The sequence below is a fragment of the Pagrus major genome, chromosome 5, assembly GCF_040436345.1.
Source record: "Pagrus major chromosome 5, Pma_NU_1.0".
NCBI classification, from domain to species: Eukaryota; Metazoa; Chordata; class Actinopteri; order Spariformes; family Sparidae; genus Pagrus; species Pagrus major.
Window position 1 is genome coordinate 10,920,950 of NC_133219.1, and position 22,891 is coordinate 10,943,840.

The 22,891-nt window shown below is 42.7% G+C and overlaps 1 protein-coding gene across 2 annotated transcripts in view; it reads left to right on the plus strand.

Moving 5' to 3' along the window:
* Positions 1–22,891, plus strand: part of arb2a (ARB2 cotranscriptional regulator A) — a 152,604-nt gene that overhangs the window by 67,578 nt on the left and 62,135 nt on the right. For both annotated transcript variants that reach the window (XM_073466641.1, XM_073466640.1), the window contains exon 8: positions 6,685–6,804. In XM_073466641.1, coding sequence (XP_073322742.1) covers positions 6,685–6,804 — 120 coding nt within the window. The remainder of the gene's footprint in view (positions 1–6,684; positions 6,805–22,891) is intronic.

Consider the following 22,891-nt stretch of genomic DNA (forward strand, 5'->3'; position numbering starts at 1 on the left):
GCCATCTTTGTATTTTGGTGTGTATTTCCGTGTGAGTGTGGTCGAGTAAATGCTTGTGTATCTGTCTTCATGGGTATAAGTTTTCTTGTTTAAGGCTGCCGTACAAGCTCGCTGCGGTGTATAGCGTGTTTTAAGTTCAAATTTATCTTCTTGTATTTGAATGTAGTGTCCAGGTGTAAAAGTTTTAAAAGGGAGTGAGTCTGTTAGATTTTGTGCTTGTTAGTGAGCGAGCATTTCTGGATACGTGTAGCATGTTACATCTGTGTGTACACATACCTTGGTGTTTGTGTGTTTGCTCAAGGCAGAACCAGTGTAGTTGGTCTCAGATCCCTGCTCCCAATCTTCTAGTCAGGTCAACCATCAAACACATCCATCCTGCCCTCCCTCGCACCTCCCCAACCACAGAGCTCCCTCTCTCTCTCCCTCCCTTTTCTCTCTGTGCACACAACCCTGTTGTGGATACAGACTGACCCGAATAAAGACATACACAGACACACACACACACACGTACACACAAATGCTGCACCTCAGGGTCATCCTGGAACAAACACAGCCTTGTCTGCCTGCCCGCTCTCCTTTGCCTTATGTCAATTAATGGCTCGCAGTAATTTCACCTGACAATCCGGGCGGCAGCGCGAGGCTAGCCGAGATGTCACAGCGATGACCTTTCTGGCCCGCAGCCGCTCTTTTCTAATAAAGAATCTCACAAACCCACAGCAACTTCCTTTGTACTTTGTTAATGAGTTATTGATTTGAAACAATGCCCTGGCAAATATTGTCAGAGCAGACTGACCCCACCAAGGTCATGCTATTTTATTGTATACAGTCTGAGCACGCTAATCTGCACGTGGGATGACATGTACGCTATAGTTTTTCTCCTTTCCCTGGCGCCGGCTCTCTCTCTCTATCTCTCTCTCTCACTCACTTTCTCTCTCCTTATATGGTATATCCTTTCATTGCAAAGACGAATAACTCACCTACACATACATTTCTCACACAAACACACACACACAGCACCCCCCCCCCCCCCCCACCCTGTTAGTCTGGCACACGTTTTTCACCTCGTTCTCCCTTTTCTCTGTCTCTTTCTCACATCATTATATTCCCAACTCTCCATAGGTACTATACCTGCTAATTACCCACAATGCCACAGTCATTATTTTCCCATCTCTGCCGCTAATTTGCTCCATACCTTCCTTTCCCCCACTCCAGCAGACCCATCAGCTCCCAGACAGCTTCTAGCTAACTTCAGCTTTCTGTCTACCTTAAAAGAGAGTAAAGAAAGAAACAAAGATGGTCGGGGAAGGAAAAAAAGGAAAAGTGATGGCGAAGGAGTACACGTCCCAGACATTGATTAGAATGCAATTGCAAACAGGTGTCGTTGAGGTCCACTTTTTAATTGTGCACGCACACACACAAACACAAACTAACTTACACTAATAACCTCTTTGCTTAAACCAAATGTATAATTATGTACATTGCTTATTTAATATTCAATCATTACGCTAAATGAAAACAATCCTGTTCCGTGCTGATCAGAACATATTAAACAGTGTAATGAGTTGGGCTGCAGGTGGGTTTACACAGTGTGTGGCCTAAGAGCAGGAGAGGACTGAGAGATTAAGAGCGATCGGTCAGCTAGTCAGAGTTTGTGTCTGACAGTGAGAAGGTGTGAGAATGCTCCTGCGTAATTTGAGTAGTTTCTTCCTCTGTCGTTTGCTGGAAGGAAGTTTTGGATAATATTGATGTGTGATGTCTGCTTTTAATGCTTTTAGTTTAATTCAGCTCTCACTCTAACACCTTGAAATACTTATTGACATTCTTGCAAGATTGAAACCAGCACTGCTCAAGCAAAACAGTCCGGACCCAATAAAGTTGTTTAGGGATCCCGTGACACTGTCCTGACACTTCTGGCTCCCACTGAAAAGTTTCTGAGTGTACAAAGTAGTCTGAAGTCCCGTGTGTTTTGGATGACTGTTGAGGAGGAGCAGGAGGGAGGAGCAGGGAGGTCTGAAGTGGTTGTTTGTCAGAGTGTGTTGATGTTGTTAGATTCATTGTTTCCTGTGTTGGTCAGACACTGGGTTTGTGTTGGCGTTGGGTCTGTTATTCTGGCTGCAGCACACTCCTCTCCTCCAACCTCCTCTCCCTGTTTCTCATTACAATGAATAAACACAGGGCAAGAAATGCACTGGACAACTTTTGTGTGTGTGTGCATGGGTTCAGGGAATTATGTGTGGCTTTGGAAGAGACTGTGAGTTGTTGTTGTGTAAGTAATGGAAAAAGCTAAATTGAACAAAATCTTAAAACTAGAATTGGAAAGCAGACACAGTTGGAACCACTTACGAACTAAAATGGGGTAGATGGTCATGCTCAGTGTTGTGTAGCAGGTTGTCTAGCAGTTTTAAAGGTGACGTAACTTATAACACATAATCAGAGTTCTGTTGATTGGTAGCAGGAACTTTGCTAAAACCACATTTTGGTTAGCTGACTCACTGCAGCCTCTCGGGTCAACCTTGATTCCAAAACAGCTGCACTGCTGTGTACAATGTAAATAAAACAGAATGCAATTATTTGCAAACTGTGTTTACGGACAGCGGTTGTACAAACCAATCATGTGTTACACAAAGTGGTGAAACTTGGCCTATCCTTGATTGGGAAATGATTGAACCTTTCAAAGATGCCCCTCTCATACCCAATCATGATACTATTACCTGCTGCCAATAAACCTGTTTACCTGTGGAATGTTCCAAACAGGTGCCTTTTTTTGAGCTTTCACAAATGTACCCAGTCTTTTGTGGCCCCTGTCCTAACTCAAATTCAGAATAAGCTTAACATATACCCGAAGTCAGAGCTCAGAGCTGCGAGAATATGTCAAACTCAGTGTCTGAGTTTAATCTAATCTGATATTGCTGTGTTGGTGTTCCTGGAACATCATAATTAATGTTGCTTCAGGACCATCATTGAAACTGACCAATCATGTCAATCAGCTTAGTGACTAAAAGGCCCTGACACCAGGCCAACGGTCATTGTCAGGGCCGTCAGTGAGCGTCAGTGGCCCTTTTCAGTCCAGTGCATCTCGCAGCATTAGCACTGGACAGCCCTTGTCACAGGCTTTTTAGCCAATTGAGCAGATTGTAGAATCAGCAGTGGCTCGTCAGTGAGAGAAAACACTCTGATTGGCTGTTCAGGTAAGCAGATAGATGCACGAAAAGAGAAACGGAAACAGAAAGGGAAAGAGTATCTTGTAGTATCCTTCTTGTGGTATCCGTAATTTTACCCATCAGTGTCATTCCTCATTTTTCTTCTTTGGCTTTTAGCCACTTCAAATTGAGAATGTCTGATAAAAAGTTGCAAATGGCAGTGGCGATGTTAGCCAGAGTGGTGTTTGCTTCCTGATGTACTTCTTAATCATAGCAATGGTTTGTATATTGGCAAAGAGGTATTTTTTCCACGCAGGCGCAGAACATACAAGCTTGTTGGCAACCAGCTGTAGTCTTTGCGGTGTGTTCAAGTGCAGCTTTTTGGCCAAGACACAGGAGACATAAGGCAACACAACAGTCGCGCTTCGATGCAGCTAGTTCTTTATGTCAGTTTGTTGCGTCAGGGCTTAAGGGAACAAGAACCGGAAAAATATGCACATGGGAGAAATGAAAGTGTCCAAACCATGTTTTTCTAAACCTAACCAAGTCTTTTTGTGGCCCAAACCTCAGTATTTAAGTTCCTTAATTCTAACCAAAGACACACAGAAAACTGAAAAGAAGTGGAAAATAAATGAACAGTATGATGATATGTTCCAAATGGGATACGAACCCAGTTTCTTGAGTGAGAGTCTTATACTTAAATTACTCAGCCATGATGGCTTGCTTCCGATGCAATTTTTGTCACTGTTTTGTAAGTTGAAATAATTGTCCTGGAAGAACACTAACTCTGATCTTCCAGGAACAACACAAACACAAGTTGCAAAGCTCTGACATACCAACAGTGTGATTGGCCAGTGTTCCTGGAACAACACCAACACAACAATCAGATGCACCCAAAACTCATCCCATAGACTGCTGTCTCTTTCTGTTAGACACACAGATTTACTGGATAACCTTCATAATGTGTATCACTCACTGTCTCTCTCTCTATCTTTTTCCATTTCACAAGCCCTGTCTGCCATTTTTTTATTTCCTTTTGACAATAGTCAGCGGTCTGCATCTGGAGACAGTCTGAGACCGTCCAGGGTGCAGATTCATACTTTATATTCTCTGAGGGACTGTATGGATCACTATATATTCGGAAACCCACAATTCACACACAGTCAGTACACACCCTCAAATGTCCCTTGACAGTCATGGCTGAAGGATGTTGGCAACAGGTGTGCAGTTGGGACGCTATTCTGACAGTGCTGGCAGATGCACACACACACACACAAACAAAAACATGCAAACAGTGTAGGGAAACTGTGGAAAATAAATAAATAAGTGAAGATACTGTGTGAGAGCTGGTGACAGGAAGCCGGTCTCACAGGGCGGTGCGCTCCACTGCAGCTAATTAACCCCAGGAAATAATTGCAACAATATGCAAATGCTGTTTAGATAATTCACTACACTGCCATGCCAGGTAGTCAGTCACTCTGTCTCCTGCCTTTGAGGGTGGAAGCAAATAACATTTGCTGTGTGTGAGGTGGGGTGATGGACTCATTTGACATTATGAAGACATCAACCATGCAATGTTTCTTAAAATTATTATTATTTATAGTATAGAAATAAATTAAAAAAACTCTTCTGATGGACTAAAAGTAAAATGTTGTCAGTTATCACTCTTTGCCACGCTTTGTCCGCAGTCAGTTGATATCAGCAATTTTGGAAGTAATGATGAAATAAATGTCAGACAATCAGGCATTGTGACTAAAAGTAGGTGGAGAGGTGGACACAACAGGAGACTGAGGAGCGTAAAGAGAGTGAAACAGGTGGGTTCAGCGGAGAAGAAAAATGAGGTGGAGGAGAGAAGGATTGATGGAGGGAGGCAGGCTAATGAAATGGGCTTCACAGATGAAGGGCGACATGGCCGAGGAGAGAGCAGGGAGACTTCAAAAGACTTTAATGTCACAGCCTTTCACGCAGACAACTCTGCTTCAGCCACTCCGTGCACGAAGGATAACACATGCACACATATGCACACGAGCACATGCACGGCTCTGATGGCAGAAGGGCAGGGCAGAGCAGAGCGGAGTTGCCTGCTCTTGCATCACACTCTGTGAATGGAGGTGGGTGCTGACACTACAACCCCCTCATGCTAATCTAGCAGTAAACACAAACACACTGACAGGTTAATTTACCTCTAGACAAACACAGCAACCAAAACACACATCAGCACATCATCAAATAGTACAAGCACACACACACACTTGCACACAAACTTGTACACACAGATGCTCGCAAGCGAAAACATCTCATCAAATCACAGGGTGGCTTTAGCTTCTTTTAAAAGTAAAATGTATCTTTTGTAACGTGTGTTCTACACTGTCTCCTCAATTACCACTTTTAGGAGAGCGGATGTTGAAGTAATTACCTATCTGTGATAACATACTGTCTTACTTTTTAAAATGCAAACACATTTATGGAAACTAACAGGATAGTCTCTTAAGACACCTCCTCTGTCCTTTACCTCATATCACTAATTATTTGTTTTGGAGTCACACAGAAGAGTTTGACACTCAATTAACAGATGAGCTTCCATTCTCTATAGGCCATGTGTTTGTTTATGTCGAGATATTCTTTTTTTATATGTATACATCTGTATGCTAATTAAGAGAAGTGTGTGCGTGTGTGTTTGTGTTTGCATCCAGCATTTTGCTATCTTAAATACAGTGATGCAGGTGTTTCTAGTCGACAAAGCTCCGTGTGTAGAGCTGCCTCTTGTGGGAATGTATTGTTGATTTCTATTGTGAACCAGACAGTTTGATAGGAAATCAAAGTCTAGAATCAATGTCACAAGTTCATTAACGGATGCCCTTTTCTCGTCTGTACTTTTACTATTGTTCTTTCCAGCCGTGGATAAGCACTTACATCTCTGGTTAATTAAACACGTCTTCTGGTTGTGTGTGTGTTCCTGCACATGTGTGTGTGTGTGACTGTGTGCATGCAGATGAGAGACAGAACCTATGTAAGGGTATTAATTGTGATTGTGTGCATGGATGCAAAACTGTGGCTGAGTGGGTGTGTGTTTTGTAAATGCATGTGTGTATCTCTGCTGTTGTTTTTTTTCCTTTGACCTTCCCCTAGTGTCTTCCCATTATGCCTCTGCTGGTGTATAGATGGGCCATCGATTCAGCAACGGGGCACAAATTAAGATTTAAACGTTACGTCACACAGCCTATTGAGTTTTACATTTAGGGCATTTGCAATATGCAAGACTTATTGATCAACTGAAGTGTGGCTCTTTATAGAAATAACCTCAGGCCACCAACACTTTTTTGTTTCTCTTTTATTTCTCTCTTTGTCACTGGCCCCAGGGTGCAGGTTCTGATGCTGTAAGAGTTTGATCACTCTATTGATGCGTCATTCCCATTGCATCAACACATCTTAAATGTTTTGTAATTGCACTGAAGTTTGATTTAGTTGACAGCCTCCAAGCTCAGATTTCTTTGAGACTCTTTTGTTATGAATATAACATTGGGGTTGCTTTTTTGTGTTGCAGGAAAATGGTTCCTCCGAGGAACACGTGCTGTACGTGTGGGACCACTTTGTGTCCAAAGCAGCAGCCAAGAATGTCTTCATCGTGGCCCACAGCTATGGGGGGCTGTCTTTCGTTGAGCTGGTGAGTGTTTCAGTTTTCCACTTATCCTACTTCCTACCTCCCACCGACAAAAAGACGTACAGCGCGCTCCTGTCAGGACAATCACTCTGGAAAATCTGCATATTCCAACTCTTCCGCACATACATACAGTATGAACATGCAGAGCAGTACCAGCAGCGGTTACCTCAGGGGGACAGGCAGCAGAGTGGTAGTGTGTGAAACATGGTGAAACAATTAAAAATAAATAGCATTTAGTTTCTTCCAAAAAGTGCTGCCTCTGTAAACAATCTGGTTCATCCTTGTCCTTGGGCACCATCCATCTCCTCTACACTTAAAGAACAGGAGTAGAACAGGGGGAAGGAGCTGGATAAAGAAATGCAGGGATGGCAATGCAACAACAGTGGTACTGTTAAACCAGATCTGCTGCAGAGCATGCAGATCTCCCAGCTTCAAGAGAGACTGAGGATAGGTTGAAAGATGGTGGGAGGGAAGTGGATTCAAAGGAATTAATGGTGCACAGGGGAGGGTGAAAATAAAAGTTTATCCAGCTTCTTGGCTTCATAACCGCACCCTTCAGCTAAATGGGCCTACAGTGTGTCTTTTGCAGGTTATATGAAGGCTACTGAGGTTAATGCCTTATTTTGAAGTCTTTAGTTTACTCTGATGTCCTAGTGGGATTGCATCACATATCAATCACTTTCTCTTCTGTTAGTGTTTTAATGACTAGAGTTACGCTCTAATAAAGCTTCAGTCTGCAGATTGCCAAGATCATCATGGTGAGTTATCCAAACCAGGTCAGAGTCATAGTTGATGGTGAGGAAGTTTATGTTTTTACCCTGCTAGCTTGCTGCTTGCAGCCTGATTTATCATCCAGTCTAATGTCTATACTAGTGACATATAAAGCAATAAAAACTCATGTACTGTGCAGTTAATGTGCTTCAGAAGGGATAAAATCTCACTCTGGCTTTGCTACAGAGAGTGTTTGCAGATGATATAAAGGTAAAAAAAAATGCACTTTGTGTTTTATGTATTTCTTTTTTGCAGTCTATGTGATTGATTATTATTGCATAATTGTTATAATGAGTTTGCTGCATTACTGAACAACAGCAACAGCTACATGTAGTACTTTCAGGTCATATTCCTACAGAGATGTGGTTATTTTAAAGCAGACCTACAATACTTTTTTTTGTTTTTGTCCTTTTCTTGAGTGTGTTTCTTAGGTTCTTGTGCATGTGATAGGTCTTGAAAGTTAAAAAGCCCAAAGTCTGTGCCAACAGGAGCTCCTCTCTCCCACAGAAAGCACTACTCCTGAAGTGCCTGATGCGCCTTGTCAGTAGTCCCACCTTTAATTCTGTGACTTCTTGACATCACTATGTCATCATGTCACGCATTTGCATAATTTGTGCCTATATTTAAGGTAGAAAGTAAAGAAGTAAAGCTAACTGGAAGCTGAAAACACGACAGAGCCGACCGGAAACACAGTGAGCAGTCCGTGTGTTGAGCTGACCAATCAGAGCAGACTGCGTATTAAAGAGACAGGAGCTAAAACAGAGCATTTCAGACAGAAGGAGAATACAGTGCCACTGCACTGGACCATGTGAGAAAACTGATGCATTCTTCTGAGCATTAGAGCATGTAAACCTATTCTAGTAACCCAAAATAAAATTATAAAACCTGAAAATGAGCATAATATATCTCCTTTAAAGATCACTTTTAGCTGATACAGTATGTAAACACATCGTTGCGCTTTTTCCCCTGTTGAATCAAGGATACAGCAGCTATCTGTAGCTTGATAAGAGAAAGAAAAGAGAAAGCAAACATTTTTTTAATTTCTAACCTAAAAGTATTTGTGGCTTCTTAAATTTCAACAACCACTTGTATGTGGCTAGCTTGGCTCAGTGCCAGGCTTATTGTGAACATGCTGTGCTTAGCTTTGGAAAAACTATTAACGCAAAGGGCTGCACTGTATTAAGATCTGGTGGCTAACATACTGTGCTCGTTGTGTTTGCAAACCTCTCTATGATCTGAAAGATGCCTTACATCGCCAGTCTGCCGGTTTCTTGATCTGAAGGATTTACTGCTAGACTCACCACATCCCATATTATTCAGGACATATCTCTCCTCTTTTCTTAGGAAAGGGAAGAGGAGGGAGGCGGCACAATGAGGATACGGCTAGTGGGGGATTAAAGGTGGGCACTTGTCCCACTGGTGTTTTCAGGAATATTTTATTTCTTTCTTTCTCTTTCACCTACTCTTTTTTGTTTAGTATTTTGTAATTTTAATTTGGCTGCTAAATATTCATGCAGTGTTTTGTCCGTGACAGCCTCACAATCTCCTGGGCTTTCTCACTGTGTGACGAAGACTAGCTATTCTCTCTATTTGTCTCTTTCTGTCTCCCTGTGTTTCCTTCAGTCAGCTTCTCTGTGTGTGTGCGTGTAGAGGCCTTGACGAGGTTCTTGCTGCTTTCTTTTATGTGATGTCCTTGTCATGTGAAAATCTTATTTAGAAACACTCATATACAGCATGTGCATATATAAATACATAGCATATAGCGGATGCAGTATGGGGACGTTGACATCAAAACCGAGACTTGAAAGATCTTTGTGTTCGCTTTAAGTGACAAGGTGTTCAAATACGCCATTGGCAGGTTTCCCTCGAGGCCATCCCAACGTCTCTCAGTGTTGAAACTCCTTCACCTCTTCCAGCCTTACACAAACACATATGCACATTCATAGTTTTTAGGTGCTACCCTCTATTGTCCACCTGTACCTGTCAGCATCTTTGTCTGTCCAATCTTGTCGGTTTTGAATAGAGGAGTTTTTTTAGGTGCATTGTTCGTAGAAAGTGTTCTTCTCCTGGCTTTTATCCAGATGCATTCAAACCTCTTCCCACTCACAGACGTGCACCTTACAGGAGTACCATATAAATACACACATGGGATTGAAAGCCGCCCGCCATACATTTCTTACTTGTTATTGCTGTGTTTTTGTGCTTTCTCACACATAAGCATGCACACGCTCACTCACTTACAAGTGAGCACAAACACACACATACATACATAGATACATGCGCGCACCATCTACTTAATTGAGGAGAAAGTGGTCCAGCGGGACAGGGAGGGGAGATGTGTGCGCATGAGCAGGCGAGTGGAGAGTGGAGCCTTGCGGGATGAACCGTTTGACACATGAGAAGACCCAGAGAAAACAAGCTGTCTGTGGGTTAATTACTACTCCCCTTTGCAGTTAATAAATACATTTCTGATCAAGCACATCAAAAAGGCCCGCCATTAATTTCTCCTGCTCGCTCCCCTTGCTCCGGAGCATGTTAGCCCCTGTTTGGAGCGCTCAAGTGTTTCATTGCAATTTGATTTCTTTTAAAACACTTCACAGTGTGTACGGACTAATTATAGATACATCAAAGACTAGCTAACTGCCTTTGAATGAGAGCGTGAGAGAGAAAGAGAGGCTTGCGCTGCAGGGGGAAGGCAGCTCGCTCCGTCTCTGCTTCGCCCCCACTTTTTTTTTCTTTTCGCCCTTTTCCCCTCTCTATCGTTCTTTAGCTATCACAGAATCCATCCATCCATCCATCTTATTTCACTGTTTTTCAGTTCTCTCCTTCTCTCTATCGCTCCCTTAGAGTCTCTAGTCTCCTCTGACATCTGCTTTCATGCTTGGCCAGCCTGCTCCTCCCTGCTCCTCCTTCGCTGTCTCTCTCAGCTGTATAGTTTTAAAGGAAGATGGGTCATGTTCCCCCAGTCGTGCAACTTTGTTTTGAACCCAGTATTTCTATATTCCCTTCAAAGTCTAAGGGGTTTAAGCATGTCTGTGTACTGTCTTTCTCTATACATCTCTCCCTTTCCGACACACATAAGCTGGCCGTGCTCCTCCAGGTTCCAGGTTTGCATTATCCTTTCTTCACCTGAGGGCAAAGTCTCACCCCATAACAAACCATGGAGACAGTATAGGACCGAACAGAACAGAAAGCCGTCCATCTCTTTCTTTGTTGCCAGTAGTGCGGGGGGGTGGACGTGTAAGTGGTAGTGGTAGCTGTGTTGGGGAAGGGTTGTCTAACCCGCACTAACCTTCTCGCGCACAGAGTGAAAAAGGAGCAATCTTATTGGATAGGACAGGGCAGCATTATATAAGGTCTTATGTAAGAATGCATCTGTCTCCCAGTACACAAATGTGTGGGTGCCAACCAGACAACCAGCCAGCCGCCACAACAGCCCCTCAAAAACATGATTACAGATTTTAAGTGCCCCCTGTACCATACATACAGTACATGCTTGCAAAATATCTCTCCGTACACTTTCTGTACGGTGCCATCTGTTTCAATCTATAATGAATATAGCTAGTTTTTCTCTCTCTCTCTGCCGTCCTTGGTTTCGTGTGTGTGCGTGTGTATGTGTGTGTTGTGGCTAGGTGTCAGATGTGGGAAGAGATGCTTGAGGTGAGATATGGAGGATTTGTTCACTCCTTGTGGACTTCATCGCTATACCGGTGTGTGGAGGATGAGAAAGATGAAACACTGGCGGGTGAATCAGTCAGAGTCGGAGAAGTTAGTTTTACATAGCTCGGAGTTGAGAAAGTGATTGAATTTCGCTGCCATGTTGTGGCATCCATAGACTAAATTAAAGGTGTTTATGTTGTATAGTATGGGAAAATGCAAAAAGATGCAAAATGAGCTTTTCTACAACACTGTGCTTTGTTTGTGGCAAATCAGATTCACAGGTTGAGTTACAAGTAAGGAAAAGTAGGTGCCTATATCCTCTCTCTTTAAGATTTTCCTTTCATTTAACACATAAAGTTTTCTAAACAAGCTCATTGCGACTATTACTTTTCTTACTCCGTTTGCATAGTCAGTCTTGAGGTTTTTCACTCCTTAATCTTCATTAGTATTACATTCTGAACCCTTTCACCACAGCATTTGATTTCTAAACTCCACTCTGCTTTATGTCCTGTTTCGTGCCCTCATTTCCTTCGTCCTCCTAATTCCCTCTCTCCCAGTCGTGGTGACCCTCAGGGCAGCGGCGGTGCCAACTATGCCCTCTGTGCAACACTCTTGGTCTGGCAGTGGTCTGTACAGCTCCATGACTGGCATGGTAACAGCCCACTGACCACATGGCACTGTGCAAACACTTCTGTTTGCAGCCCTGATCCTTTTTTACAGCATGCTTCTGAAAAACCACAAAAATTATTAATTGTTGTTATCACATTTGATCCCTGTTCTTATTTATACAACTTTAAGTATCTGTATCTGGTCTTTTTTTAACCAGAGTCCAGGGAAAAACATTCATAGCGTGTTCTGGAGCGGCATCTTCTTTTTGTGAATGTCATGTTTGTTGTCAACTTCACTTATTTTATAAAAATATTCTTGATATTTTAGGAAATCTGCTTATTTGCTTTTTATGTGCCTCTTGTGTATTTATGTGTAGAAATAGAAAATAAGATGTTTTGATTTAAGGTGGTTTATTGCTGGAGGAAGTGACTGCATGCAGCCTTTTAGATGTTCTGCCCACATAGTTAAGTTGCTAAGATGGACTTGTGATTGGCTTGCCAGCAAACACAACACAAAATGTAAATAATACACATTTGAAGTTTTCTCTTTAGTTGGAAGTTAGCCTTTCCACCCCACTTCCAGTTTTTTTACTTCCCTAGACTGAACAGGTCCCAAGCCAGTCTCTCTATTAAATGAGCAAACATGAAGTTGATATCGATCTTCTCAGGGTATCTTAATCCCATCCAGACAGCAAACATGTACACGCTCTAAAATGTTGGAGTATTCCTTTAAAATGTGTCAAACTAAGTTCCACATTTATATTTTTCTGAAATACTCTTCAAGGACCAGTGCAACCTTCACCTGAGTTCATCACAACACAAGCAAAAAATCACTTCAATTTGTTGACAAAATCATCCCAGCTGTGAAGACTTCCACACACAGGCTCTGAAAATCCCCTCGTCTAATGTTGTATGCACGTCTTGGCCGCCTTCGAAACTCTGAATGCTAGTCTGTCTATTGCTTCTGGAGGGGATGAAGAGAAGGTTTGTTTTTATCTCAAGGTTCTCCATAGCTAGCGGGCTTGCAAGCGGTGCAGTGGTAGTGCAGTTTCCTGTGAATATGTCCGTCTGCGTGTGCTGATGTGAATATGTGTGTTTGACTGTCTGTGTCTGCAAGTGGGTGAACACATCCTGTATTGGTCTGTGTGTCTTGTGTGTGTGTGTGTGTGTGTGTGTGTGTGCGTGCGTGTGCACATATGCTTATGTGCATGTCTGTGTGTGTCACCCCTAGCCTGAAGACGCCTGTATCGTCCTGAGCAGAACAGCTTGGTGGAGAGCAGCTATCACAGAGCCACGTTAGGGGAGGAGAGGAGGAGAGGGTGAGAGGCGATGATAAATGGCTGGGGCACACTAGCAGAAATTAGTGGAGCCGTATGCAAAGCTGTGGCGTTTTGTTTGATGTGAAACAAAAGGACCACCATGACAAAAGTGCCTGCCAGCCTGCACAGCAGGACAGCAGCCCTCAGGACATACACCATCGCCACTGAGAAAGTGTGTATGTGCGTTTGCTCTTGTGCACGTGCGTTGGTACGCACTTGGGTGTGCGTGTATGCGGTAATGCATGCATATCATGCATGATGCTGTTTTCCAGTCCTGTCTATATTACGTTTATTATCCCTCTCTGTGTTTTTATGCTCTGCTCGTAATGACAGACAATGCCTAGCCCTTTGTACACCATGAAAAGACATGGTTTCTTCCTCTGTACAGCTACAGCATATTTGCTCTATTAAGCGGCTGAAATATAGACGTCTAATTTCTTTGTGAATGAATAGGCATCTTAGAGAGCGGCTCTCCTCTTAACATAAGGATGTAAATTGAACTGTTTAAATGTCACAGCTAGCAAGCTGATTTGATTTGAATTGATTTGCTTGTTTCTGGGAAAGAAAGACCTCCCTTGCCAAACCTTAGCTGCACTGGCTGCCACAGATAGACCAAGGTCTTTCTTTGCACCTCAACAACACATTGTAGGGCTTCTGAATTCTTCTATCTGCTGTGATTATGTACAAATGGCCTTCATTTGCCATCCATTTCAAAGCTGTAGTGCTGCATTGTGACTCGAGGCAGATGACGCAGACCAAATTACAGCGGGTTTGCTGCCTGAAAAGGATACTCACACAATAGGCTTTGTGAAGTATTCCCTTCAATACGTAGCCATTATTCTCACCTTTGTTGGTGTTTCTCTCTATGTTTCAGGAGCATCTTTGGTTTCTAGATTACATTTGTGGTGCTGGAGAGGATTAGGGGGTTGAAAATACTTTACTCACCTCTTGTCTCTCTTGTGCTATTTTTTTCAATATCTAATAAAATTGATTTTGTCTGAGATTATAATTTGTTTTGTGTGCTGCATTTTTTTGGTCGGTGTCATTATTAAATGATCTTGTTAAAATGTTGCACAGTTGCAGGACAATTAAGTTCTCAGAAATAAACACTGTCTGTTGAGCTGTTTGTCCTGACTGACTCTCACATTACACATATACTGCATCTCTCTTTTAAGTCAGGTTGTTCCATTAATTGAAGGGAAACAGCCTTAAAGTATAGCCGAGTAAAAGACAGCAAAATTGCTTGTTTCCCTAACTTTTGTTCTTGTTATGAATTGTTCAGGGTTAGAAAGGTCATCTGAGACGTAGCCAACAACCAAGGATGATTCCATGCATTACTTTCATTTTCATATTATTTCAAATCTTGGGTATATATGTGTCTTATATAGTGTACAGCCCAAAGGCGCACATGAAGCTCAAGCTCTGGCAGAGCAACGGTCAATACGCTTCAGGAAAATCGTCAGTTTAAGAATACGTCTTCCTAGCCGCTGTATGCGCTTTTTACTTCTTTTGCAGTGTCTCAGTCTTTCTCCTTTTCTTTACTCTTTTTCTCTTTTTGAGAAAAAGATAGTTTGGGTAGATGTCTTCAGTCTGTCATGACCAGTTCAGCAAGTTACTGTCTATTGTTTTCTGCTTACAGCAATAAAAGTTATATCAGTCTCCAGATTTCTAAGGTTACTGTGTACATAATAAAGTCATGCACGACTTCTAGTTGATCTGTGATTGCTCTTAAGTGATAGCAAATCAGACTCTGGTATATGAGGGTATTGGTTTGTCCTATCTGGTCCTTGGTCTGACCATCAATGGTTTCAAATGGTCCAGCAAGCTCTTACCAGGTCGCCACGGTTACACACTCTTCATCTTTCGTTTCTCAAAACACACGGATATTGTCATGGGGACATAATTGAAAATCATTACATTATTGTTGAGGTGACTATTCATAAGTCTCCTCTCACATTTTCATCTTCCTGTTTTTGTTTTTCCAAGTGAAAAGGAAGTGTTCTCAGTATATCATTGAAATCTTTTCTTTTTTTTTTTTTTTAAATCTCTCTTGTTCTGCACCCCACCTCTTCAGCGATGGGTCTCTCCTGCCACTTTGTGATATAAGAAGCCAAGCTAGCTGAAGTTCATTTGAGTTCAGTGAAATCTTGAGGGATTCATCATTACATATTTACTGGCTGAGGCTGATCTTGCTGTAAGGTTCTACCCTCGTCCCATTGATCTAGTGCGCATGTTCACTCCCGAGGTTACGGGACGTGCTTCCATTTGCATAAGGCCCTGGGCAAGGTTCTTTCCACCATTGATTGGCCTGTCCATGAGCGCCCCGTGCCTTCTCACATTGATCACTTTGTTTTTTCCCGGAGACAGTGCTACACAGAGTTCAGCTGCAGCTCCGGCATATCAGACCTGCCGGAGGAAGAGAGAGAGAGAGACTCCGACAGAGAGAGAGAAGAGAAAAAGAGAGAGGGATAAGAAGAAGGGAAACTTTACAGCCAATATCGTAATAATTTTGAATACTTTTCCTTTGGATTTTGACACTTAAGCTGAGAAACTAACAACCAGTTTTACTCTGAGTCTTCACTCCTTCAGCCTGTGTTCCCCTAAGTTAGCTGCCAGAGTAGGTAAACACTATGCAATGATATACACTGCTTTAACGGGAGTAAACAATTGCATATATGCACTTCATTAGATTTACAACGAAACACACAGACGACAGATATTAGCATTTCCACTTAAAATTGAACAGCCCTCCGCCTCCCTTCCTGTCCTCACCCTCTGCTTCAACCCTGGTCCTCTTGTCTCTATGTGCTGTGGAAAAGCTCTCCTCGCTCTCCTCGCTCCCTTCGCTGTCTTTCACTTTATTTCCTCCTCCTCCTCCTGCCTGTTTCCATTCTTTTACCAACACTGTCTGCCTTGTAGCTGCTCGGACAGTCTTCCCTCTCCACCTACTCACTTGGTCAGCGAGGATGCTGTCTTGATTTACTTAGGGTTTCCTTGCTCTCTCTGCCATATTTCAGCAGCATGTTTTTATGCTATTTTAGATTATTTAGTTTTATTTTTGTGTTTATAACATAAAGACCCTGATCATATTATGTATAGACTTGTATATGATATATGCAGTAGTTGATGTGATTGTTTTAGTTTTTGTATATTATATGTTTGTTCCGTTTTATGAAGGTTGAGAAGCACTCAAAGTAGGAAAACCGAAACTTCAGAGTCTATGTTATTACGAGAACGCTCGTGTGTTTGCGTTTTGATCGGAGTATAGGCACCATTGTTTGATCATCCAGCATGGCGTCAGTGGCGGCACAAGGCTCAGACTCCCATGATGCACCACTCCTCTTTGTTCTGCCGTGTGAGAGCAGCGAGCGGCTTTGTCTGCCTCTCTCGTTCCTCTCGGCTCGTTGCCTCAGAGGCAAGGTCTCGCTCTCTTCCCTTTCCTCTCCTTCAGACCTCTCTCGCTCTTTCATTCACTCTTTAATACCCATTGGGCACTGCTGTCCACTTCATTTGCTCCTCTCTCCGTTGTCTGTTGTCTTTAACCTTCCTTCTTAATTCGCAACGAAACTCTCCTTCACTTACTCGTTCTTACTCTGCCCCTTGCCCCTGTTTTTAAAAATGTCAAACCACTCCCTGTTTCTTTTTTTTTTTTTGTGACTCTCACACTCTTTGCTCACCCTCCTAAAGTCTACTCTCTCTTACCACTTAACTCACCTCTTGTCATTTTTTTTTTCTTTTATCTAACGCCCCGGTGTATATGGTCTTTTGCGTGTTCGTCGCTCTTCCGATTCAGTCACTTTCTTTTTCCCTCCCCTCTCTAAACCTCAACTTAACATTGGCCTTTCCATTTCATTCTTTGCCGTCTTGCTGCGATCCCTTTTGAGACTAACTTTACTTCCATCGGTCTCCCTGCACTGTTCTGTATATTTAGTCTTTTTCAACAAATTTCTCCATCAAAGACCACCAATTCTTCCCACTGCTTCCTCCTTCTCACAGTCTCCTATCTGCTGTGTTAAAAATCCATCTCTGAAGTGCCGTTTTATTTTGTGTAAAAGTGGTGAATGTTTAAAATCGAAATCTAAACTTTATCATCTAAAATGTCAAATGAATTTTTTCTTACCTTGTGAAAGTCCCTGATTTGTTTCCTTTTTCTGAGTGGATGCCACATTTTTTTCTATTTGTCCTATTGCTCTAACTTTCCTTTCAATCTCTTATATTCTCTTCTCCCACTGTGGTATTCCCATGCATTCACCTGCTGTGTCTGGGTGTGTCAGCTGGTTACGACCTAGGTCACCTTCACCAGAGAGGGAATACGAGCGCTTGACGTGAGGTTTGAATGTGGTGAAGATGACACGTTGACAGCTCAAATGAATGGCTTGTCACATGTCATTTTTTTCCCTCCCCCCTTGTTAATTCTTCCATAAGAACGCATACAATATACGAGAGGAATCTTGAGGACATATGGGGTTGCAAATTGTCACACTGGCATCCCTCGAATTCAACGCATTCAATTCAGTTTGCTTTTCTGTGTGTGTGTTTTTTTTCTTCTTTCTCTGCCCTCAAGACTGTGAATGGTCTTATTCTGCTGCGAATGTAGGAGGAAGAATAAGTCTCAGGAATTGAAAGGAGGGAAAGTGTCGTTTGTGAAAAGCTTCGAGGAACAGCCAGGCGAACCCTGGTGCAAATGTCAGTGAACTCGGTGACTCTAGGGTTGAAGTTTAAACCCTCTCTCCCTCCTCTGCTTCTGTGTCTCTCATCCTCGCTCTCCTTTTTTCTTTTTCTTTCAAACTCTGCATCTTCATCCACGCCCGCCTCCTTCACTCTCTGCTCTCTGTCTTTCACTGCTTTTAAAAGTTCATTGAATGTGGTGTTGGTATTCTGTGGTGTTTTCGCCTTGCCTACTCCAAACCCTCAGCGCCAGGGTCACAGCATTCTCTTAGTCCATTTGAGAGGTATTTTTCAGTGTCAATGCATTACCTGCAGACCATGCAGTTTATTTCCTGCACATATCTCGAGTGTTAAAATGGAAGACACAACGATGGGATTTGGTGAAGGAAAAACGGGCAATTTCTCAGTCACTTCATATTTTCTGCACTTTAAGTTTCAAATACCTCACACTGGCTATTCAGCTGATCTATACCCAACTCCATGGCCTCCGATACTTATGGAAAGCTTAGTTTGAATCCTTTATGGTGATTTTTTTCTTTTTTCACGGGTGTGTTTTAGTTATGTACCTGCAGTAAAACATATTTAATTTTTTAAGCCTGGAAAGCTGACAGTGAAAAGAGATGAACTGTTTTATGTGCCATTTTAAGGCTTTATGTGCTGTGAAATACGATGGGGGTTATGAAAGAGCAAGAGGAAGAGAGGCAGAGAAAGGCAGAAGGAGAGCGAGCGAGAGACTCCTGGTGTGGAGCAGCCTTTGATGTCTTCACTGGCTTGGAGCTGAATGCGGAACTCACTGAAGGGTAGGCCTTGTTTCATGGTGGGAATATGAAGCTGGTTGTGCTGTCCGAGTAAATAAAAAAAATAAATAAAAAAAACATTTGCACAGATTTTTTCTTATGCATTCATGTTTGTGTACACGTTTTTATCTTCTAGCATGAGTGTGCATTTTGCTCTAAAAAAGATCTTTGTTGTCCCAGTGAGCCAGGTTTCATTTCTCCCCCGTCATGTCACTCATTAGTTTGTGCTTCATGTCCAGATCAGTTACCAGTCCACATTGGGTGGCATGGTAATTCACACACACAGTGTGTGTGTGCGCGTGTCCCTGTCTCATATAAATTCTGCTTTCCTATTAGATGGCTTCACACTCGACGATTCCTCCGGACTCCTCTGACATCGGCTTTCATGCATGGCCTGCTCGCCTCTCTGCCTCTCCTTCTCCCCCTCACACTTTCTCGGCCTCGAACATTAAAAACATCTTGGTCGTGTCAAGACATCTTTTAGCCCCCCACCACCAACACCAACCAGCTAACATGAGCAGTACACCCCCATCCCCCATATTTGCTCCTCAACTTCTTCATCCACAGCTCCTTCTAGCCCTCTCCTCCTTCCTTCCCCCCAGTGTCTTGCCCCCTCCACCTTACTCACTCACCCCCACCCCGTGCCTTCCCCATGTGATGCCACTTCTCCTATAAATCCAGCCTCTTTAACCCCCCCCCCCCTTTTCTCCCTCACTCCCCTCCTGTATCTGTTTTTGTGGCTTTGCCAGGGGTGATGGTTAGTTGATTTGGTCTGATTTCTCTTTGATGAAAACACTAGGGGGCACTGCCTGTCCTTTGTTACCCCTTGCTTTCCCTTAGCAGGCTTCGATGCATGTGTATTTTTCAATGCGTGTGTTTCTTCTGTCTGTGTGCCTGTGCATGTGCTCCTGTTTGTGTTTGTATTTTGTTAAAAAGCAGTCCCTTGTCTGTAATGGATGACACAGATCTGCATTCAGACAGACAGGAAGGCAGGCAGGCAGCAGGTCTCTGGTGGTCACCAGGGCTACTGCTCTGCACCCGTCCACACCCCCCTGTCCCTGCTTCCACCCCCTGTTTCTGTTTGGGTGAACCCAGGGGTGTAGGTTAATGAAAAGGGCTTGGACCACCGATAGCAGCGACAGGCATCTCCCAGACACCTCTGCTCACCTCCAGCCCTCTGAGACCCTTCTCCATGACAGGCCCCCCTTTTCGCTTCTCTCTCGCCACGTCGGCCCTCCTTCCCCCGGGTCACACCACATCGTCTGGCTGCCCGGTGGCCGCCAAACACAGCTCACCCAGCGTGGCACTAGACAAAGGTAGACAAACTAAAAGAGAGAGTGGGGCATTACTTAAGTGTGTGTGAGGCGAAAAAAGAGAATGCATGTGAGAGCGACTGCCGTCTTCATCCAAAAGGCTAGGGATTTAGACGTCGGTCGCATACGGGTCGGTTCAGGGAAGAGTCAGTCCCCAAAATAAAGATCCGCTCCAGACACCAGAGTGGGAAGGAGGAGACAGAGAGGACGCAGACCTTTGTTTCTACTCTGCCATTCGTTGCAACGCTTACAACATGCTTCATTCCAGCAGTGGTCTTGTTGTTTTCTGTGCATCCTATATACATTGAATCCATACTATACAATAACTGACCACGCTCTCTCATGTATCTTTAAGGCCGCTGATGAATGTGATTGTTTTTGAAAGAAGAAAAAAAACTCTGAATTATTGATTTGTTTTGGGGATTTTTTTTTTCTTTTTGTGGTAAGCAGACAGCTGATGAGGGGTGTTTGATAGTGCTAATTGGCAGCTCCCGTCCATGCAGTGTGTGGTTGGTGGTGGGTTGGGGCTGGGCGAAGTGAAGCGCTGCTATTGTTTAGAGGTGTCAAACCCAACACAGAACAAAGAGGACGGGAGAAATGTGCTGTGCTCGCCTATCAGTGTGCTGAAAGCAGCTAAAGTACACGGCACATACACACACACGCACGTATAAATATATATTATATATATGTATGAATGCACATGTGGACGTCCATCCACACATGTACACACACACACACACACACACACCCACACACACAAAAACACAACAGCAGCACATTACCTGGAGTCATATACCCCAGCGCTCATTCACACTGACATGCACTCGCTCATACACACAAACACCTTCTCGTGCACACATGCACACTCTTAGACAAACAGCCTGAAAATGACAAGATAATCACCACATTCAAACTTACCTTCAGCTCTGGGTAAATGCCTTTCTCTGAAATAAACTAATAAATATACTGTTTTCTTTTCAAATGTTCTCTACTGAAGGCCCTAATTACCATACGCTGACAAAGACCTGACAGAGGTGTAATAGTTAAAAAGGTAATTTGACTACAAGTAGGAGTTTGGGTGGGGAAAAGGGTCAGTGTGCTTTCCCCCCACCCCCACCATCCGCCTCTCTCTTTAATGGTTTATTCACGCTTTTCGAGGACTTTTTGCATGATTGACTGACAAGGTCTTTTTCCGAAATAGCATCTTCAGTAATGAGAAATAATTGACTCCCTAATCAAAAAAAAGGGTCCATGGAATCCACAAACCCAACTGTAATCTTCTGTGGCATTTCCAGCAGAATTGACAGTCCTCATAGCTTCAGGCTCTATACCACTTTGATTTAATTGCTTTTTTTTATAAGATTAATAATATACTTTATACCGAATTGTGTGTGTGTGTGTGTATGCCTTGTATGTGCGCGCGTGTTTGTGTGTGTGTGCACGAGTGTGTTCCTCACCCTTCTCTCAGGCTTTGTTTTTAATCAATAATATCACTTGAAAGCACTTCAACTGGTGTACTACTTTTGTCGATTTTACATTTAATTCATTAAGGGAATCACTGCGGTGATTTCATTAAGACTCAAAAGTATATTGCTGCAGTTGTTGGGCACATTCTTTTAATAAACGACAGTATAAAACATTGCAAAAGAATAATAAAAGTAAATTATTCTAATGGAAATGTTCATATGTTTTATGAAAAATATAGTGTATGCTTTAAAAACAGCATAATTATAAGAATAACAATAATAATAATTATTGACATTATTATTATTATTATTATTATAGTTATTTACAATGTTTGTTTTATTTAATTTATATGTGTGCTGTATCTCTTTAATTTAGATATAGTTTTATTACTTTTTTGCCCAAAGTTGAAGCTTTTCATTTTTGTTTTTAACTTTGGACTATTACATTTTTATTTAAAGCTAGAAGGGAAAATGTTTTTGCTGTTAAATCTGGTCCAACAGAACATGGCGATACAATTCAGGTACTTGAAATTGGTTTGTTTTTTGTCTTTCCCCCGCACGTTTAATTTGCTAATTGAATTGCTTTGTATTTTCTTATACCCTACATTAGTGTAATTTTTTATCTTTTAGTCTTATGTCTTGATTAATTTGGACATAAAAATAATAATTTCAGCAAGTTTGCCTTGAGAACTGCAAAGTTTTTACATGATTGGGCAAATTAACTTGTAGCTTCCTCCTGCCTGTCCAATTTGTAATATGGCCTCAACCCCTTCTTCCTTTCTTTCTTTTCTGACTCATCTTTCCTCTCGTTAAAAAACTGTTTTAAATCATGGCTAGTGGCAATGAGAAGTTAATTTCAGATTGTTATATATTTCCATTAATTTCACTTGGCCTTCTGTAGTTTCCCCTCCCTCACTCTCTCCTTCCTTTGAGTACAGGGGGATCACAAAGCCTGTTTTCTTTTTTTCCTTTCCTTTTTTCCTTTTTCGGGGGCTCTCTCTTTTCCCCCTGCCCCACAGCACAGGAGACGAGCAAATATGAAGGAGTAGTGGATGATAACTGAAGGAGGGAACACTCTTTGTCACTTTCATTAGCATTGCCTTATACCTCTCCTCCCCTTTCCTTTTCCAGCAAAACTTTTTTTTTTTCCCCCCCCCCGTTTGTCCAAGAGCGGCATCTCAGTCAGAGATGGGTCGAGTGGCCCTGGAAGTTTAAACAAAGCACCTCCCCTGAGAATCCAACTCCTGCAGCTCTAAATGGACACACACACCAAAAACACGCACGCGCACACACACATACACACACACACACCTGATTTGCCAGTTATGTGCGGAGCAGCAGGCGCCTCCGGATTTGTTGTTTTTGTTTTATCTTCCGTCTCTTCCAACCTCCCCCATTCACAGCTAAGGTGAAAAACAGTCCACCGAGATATTTGGGCGATTTCACCATTAGCAGGCTCCACCTTTTCAAAACACCTACAGGAGCTGG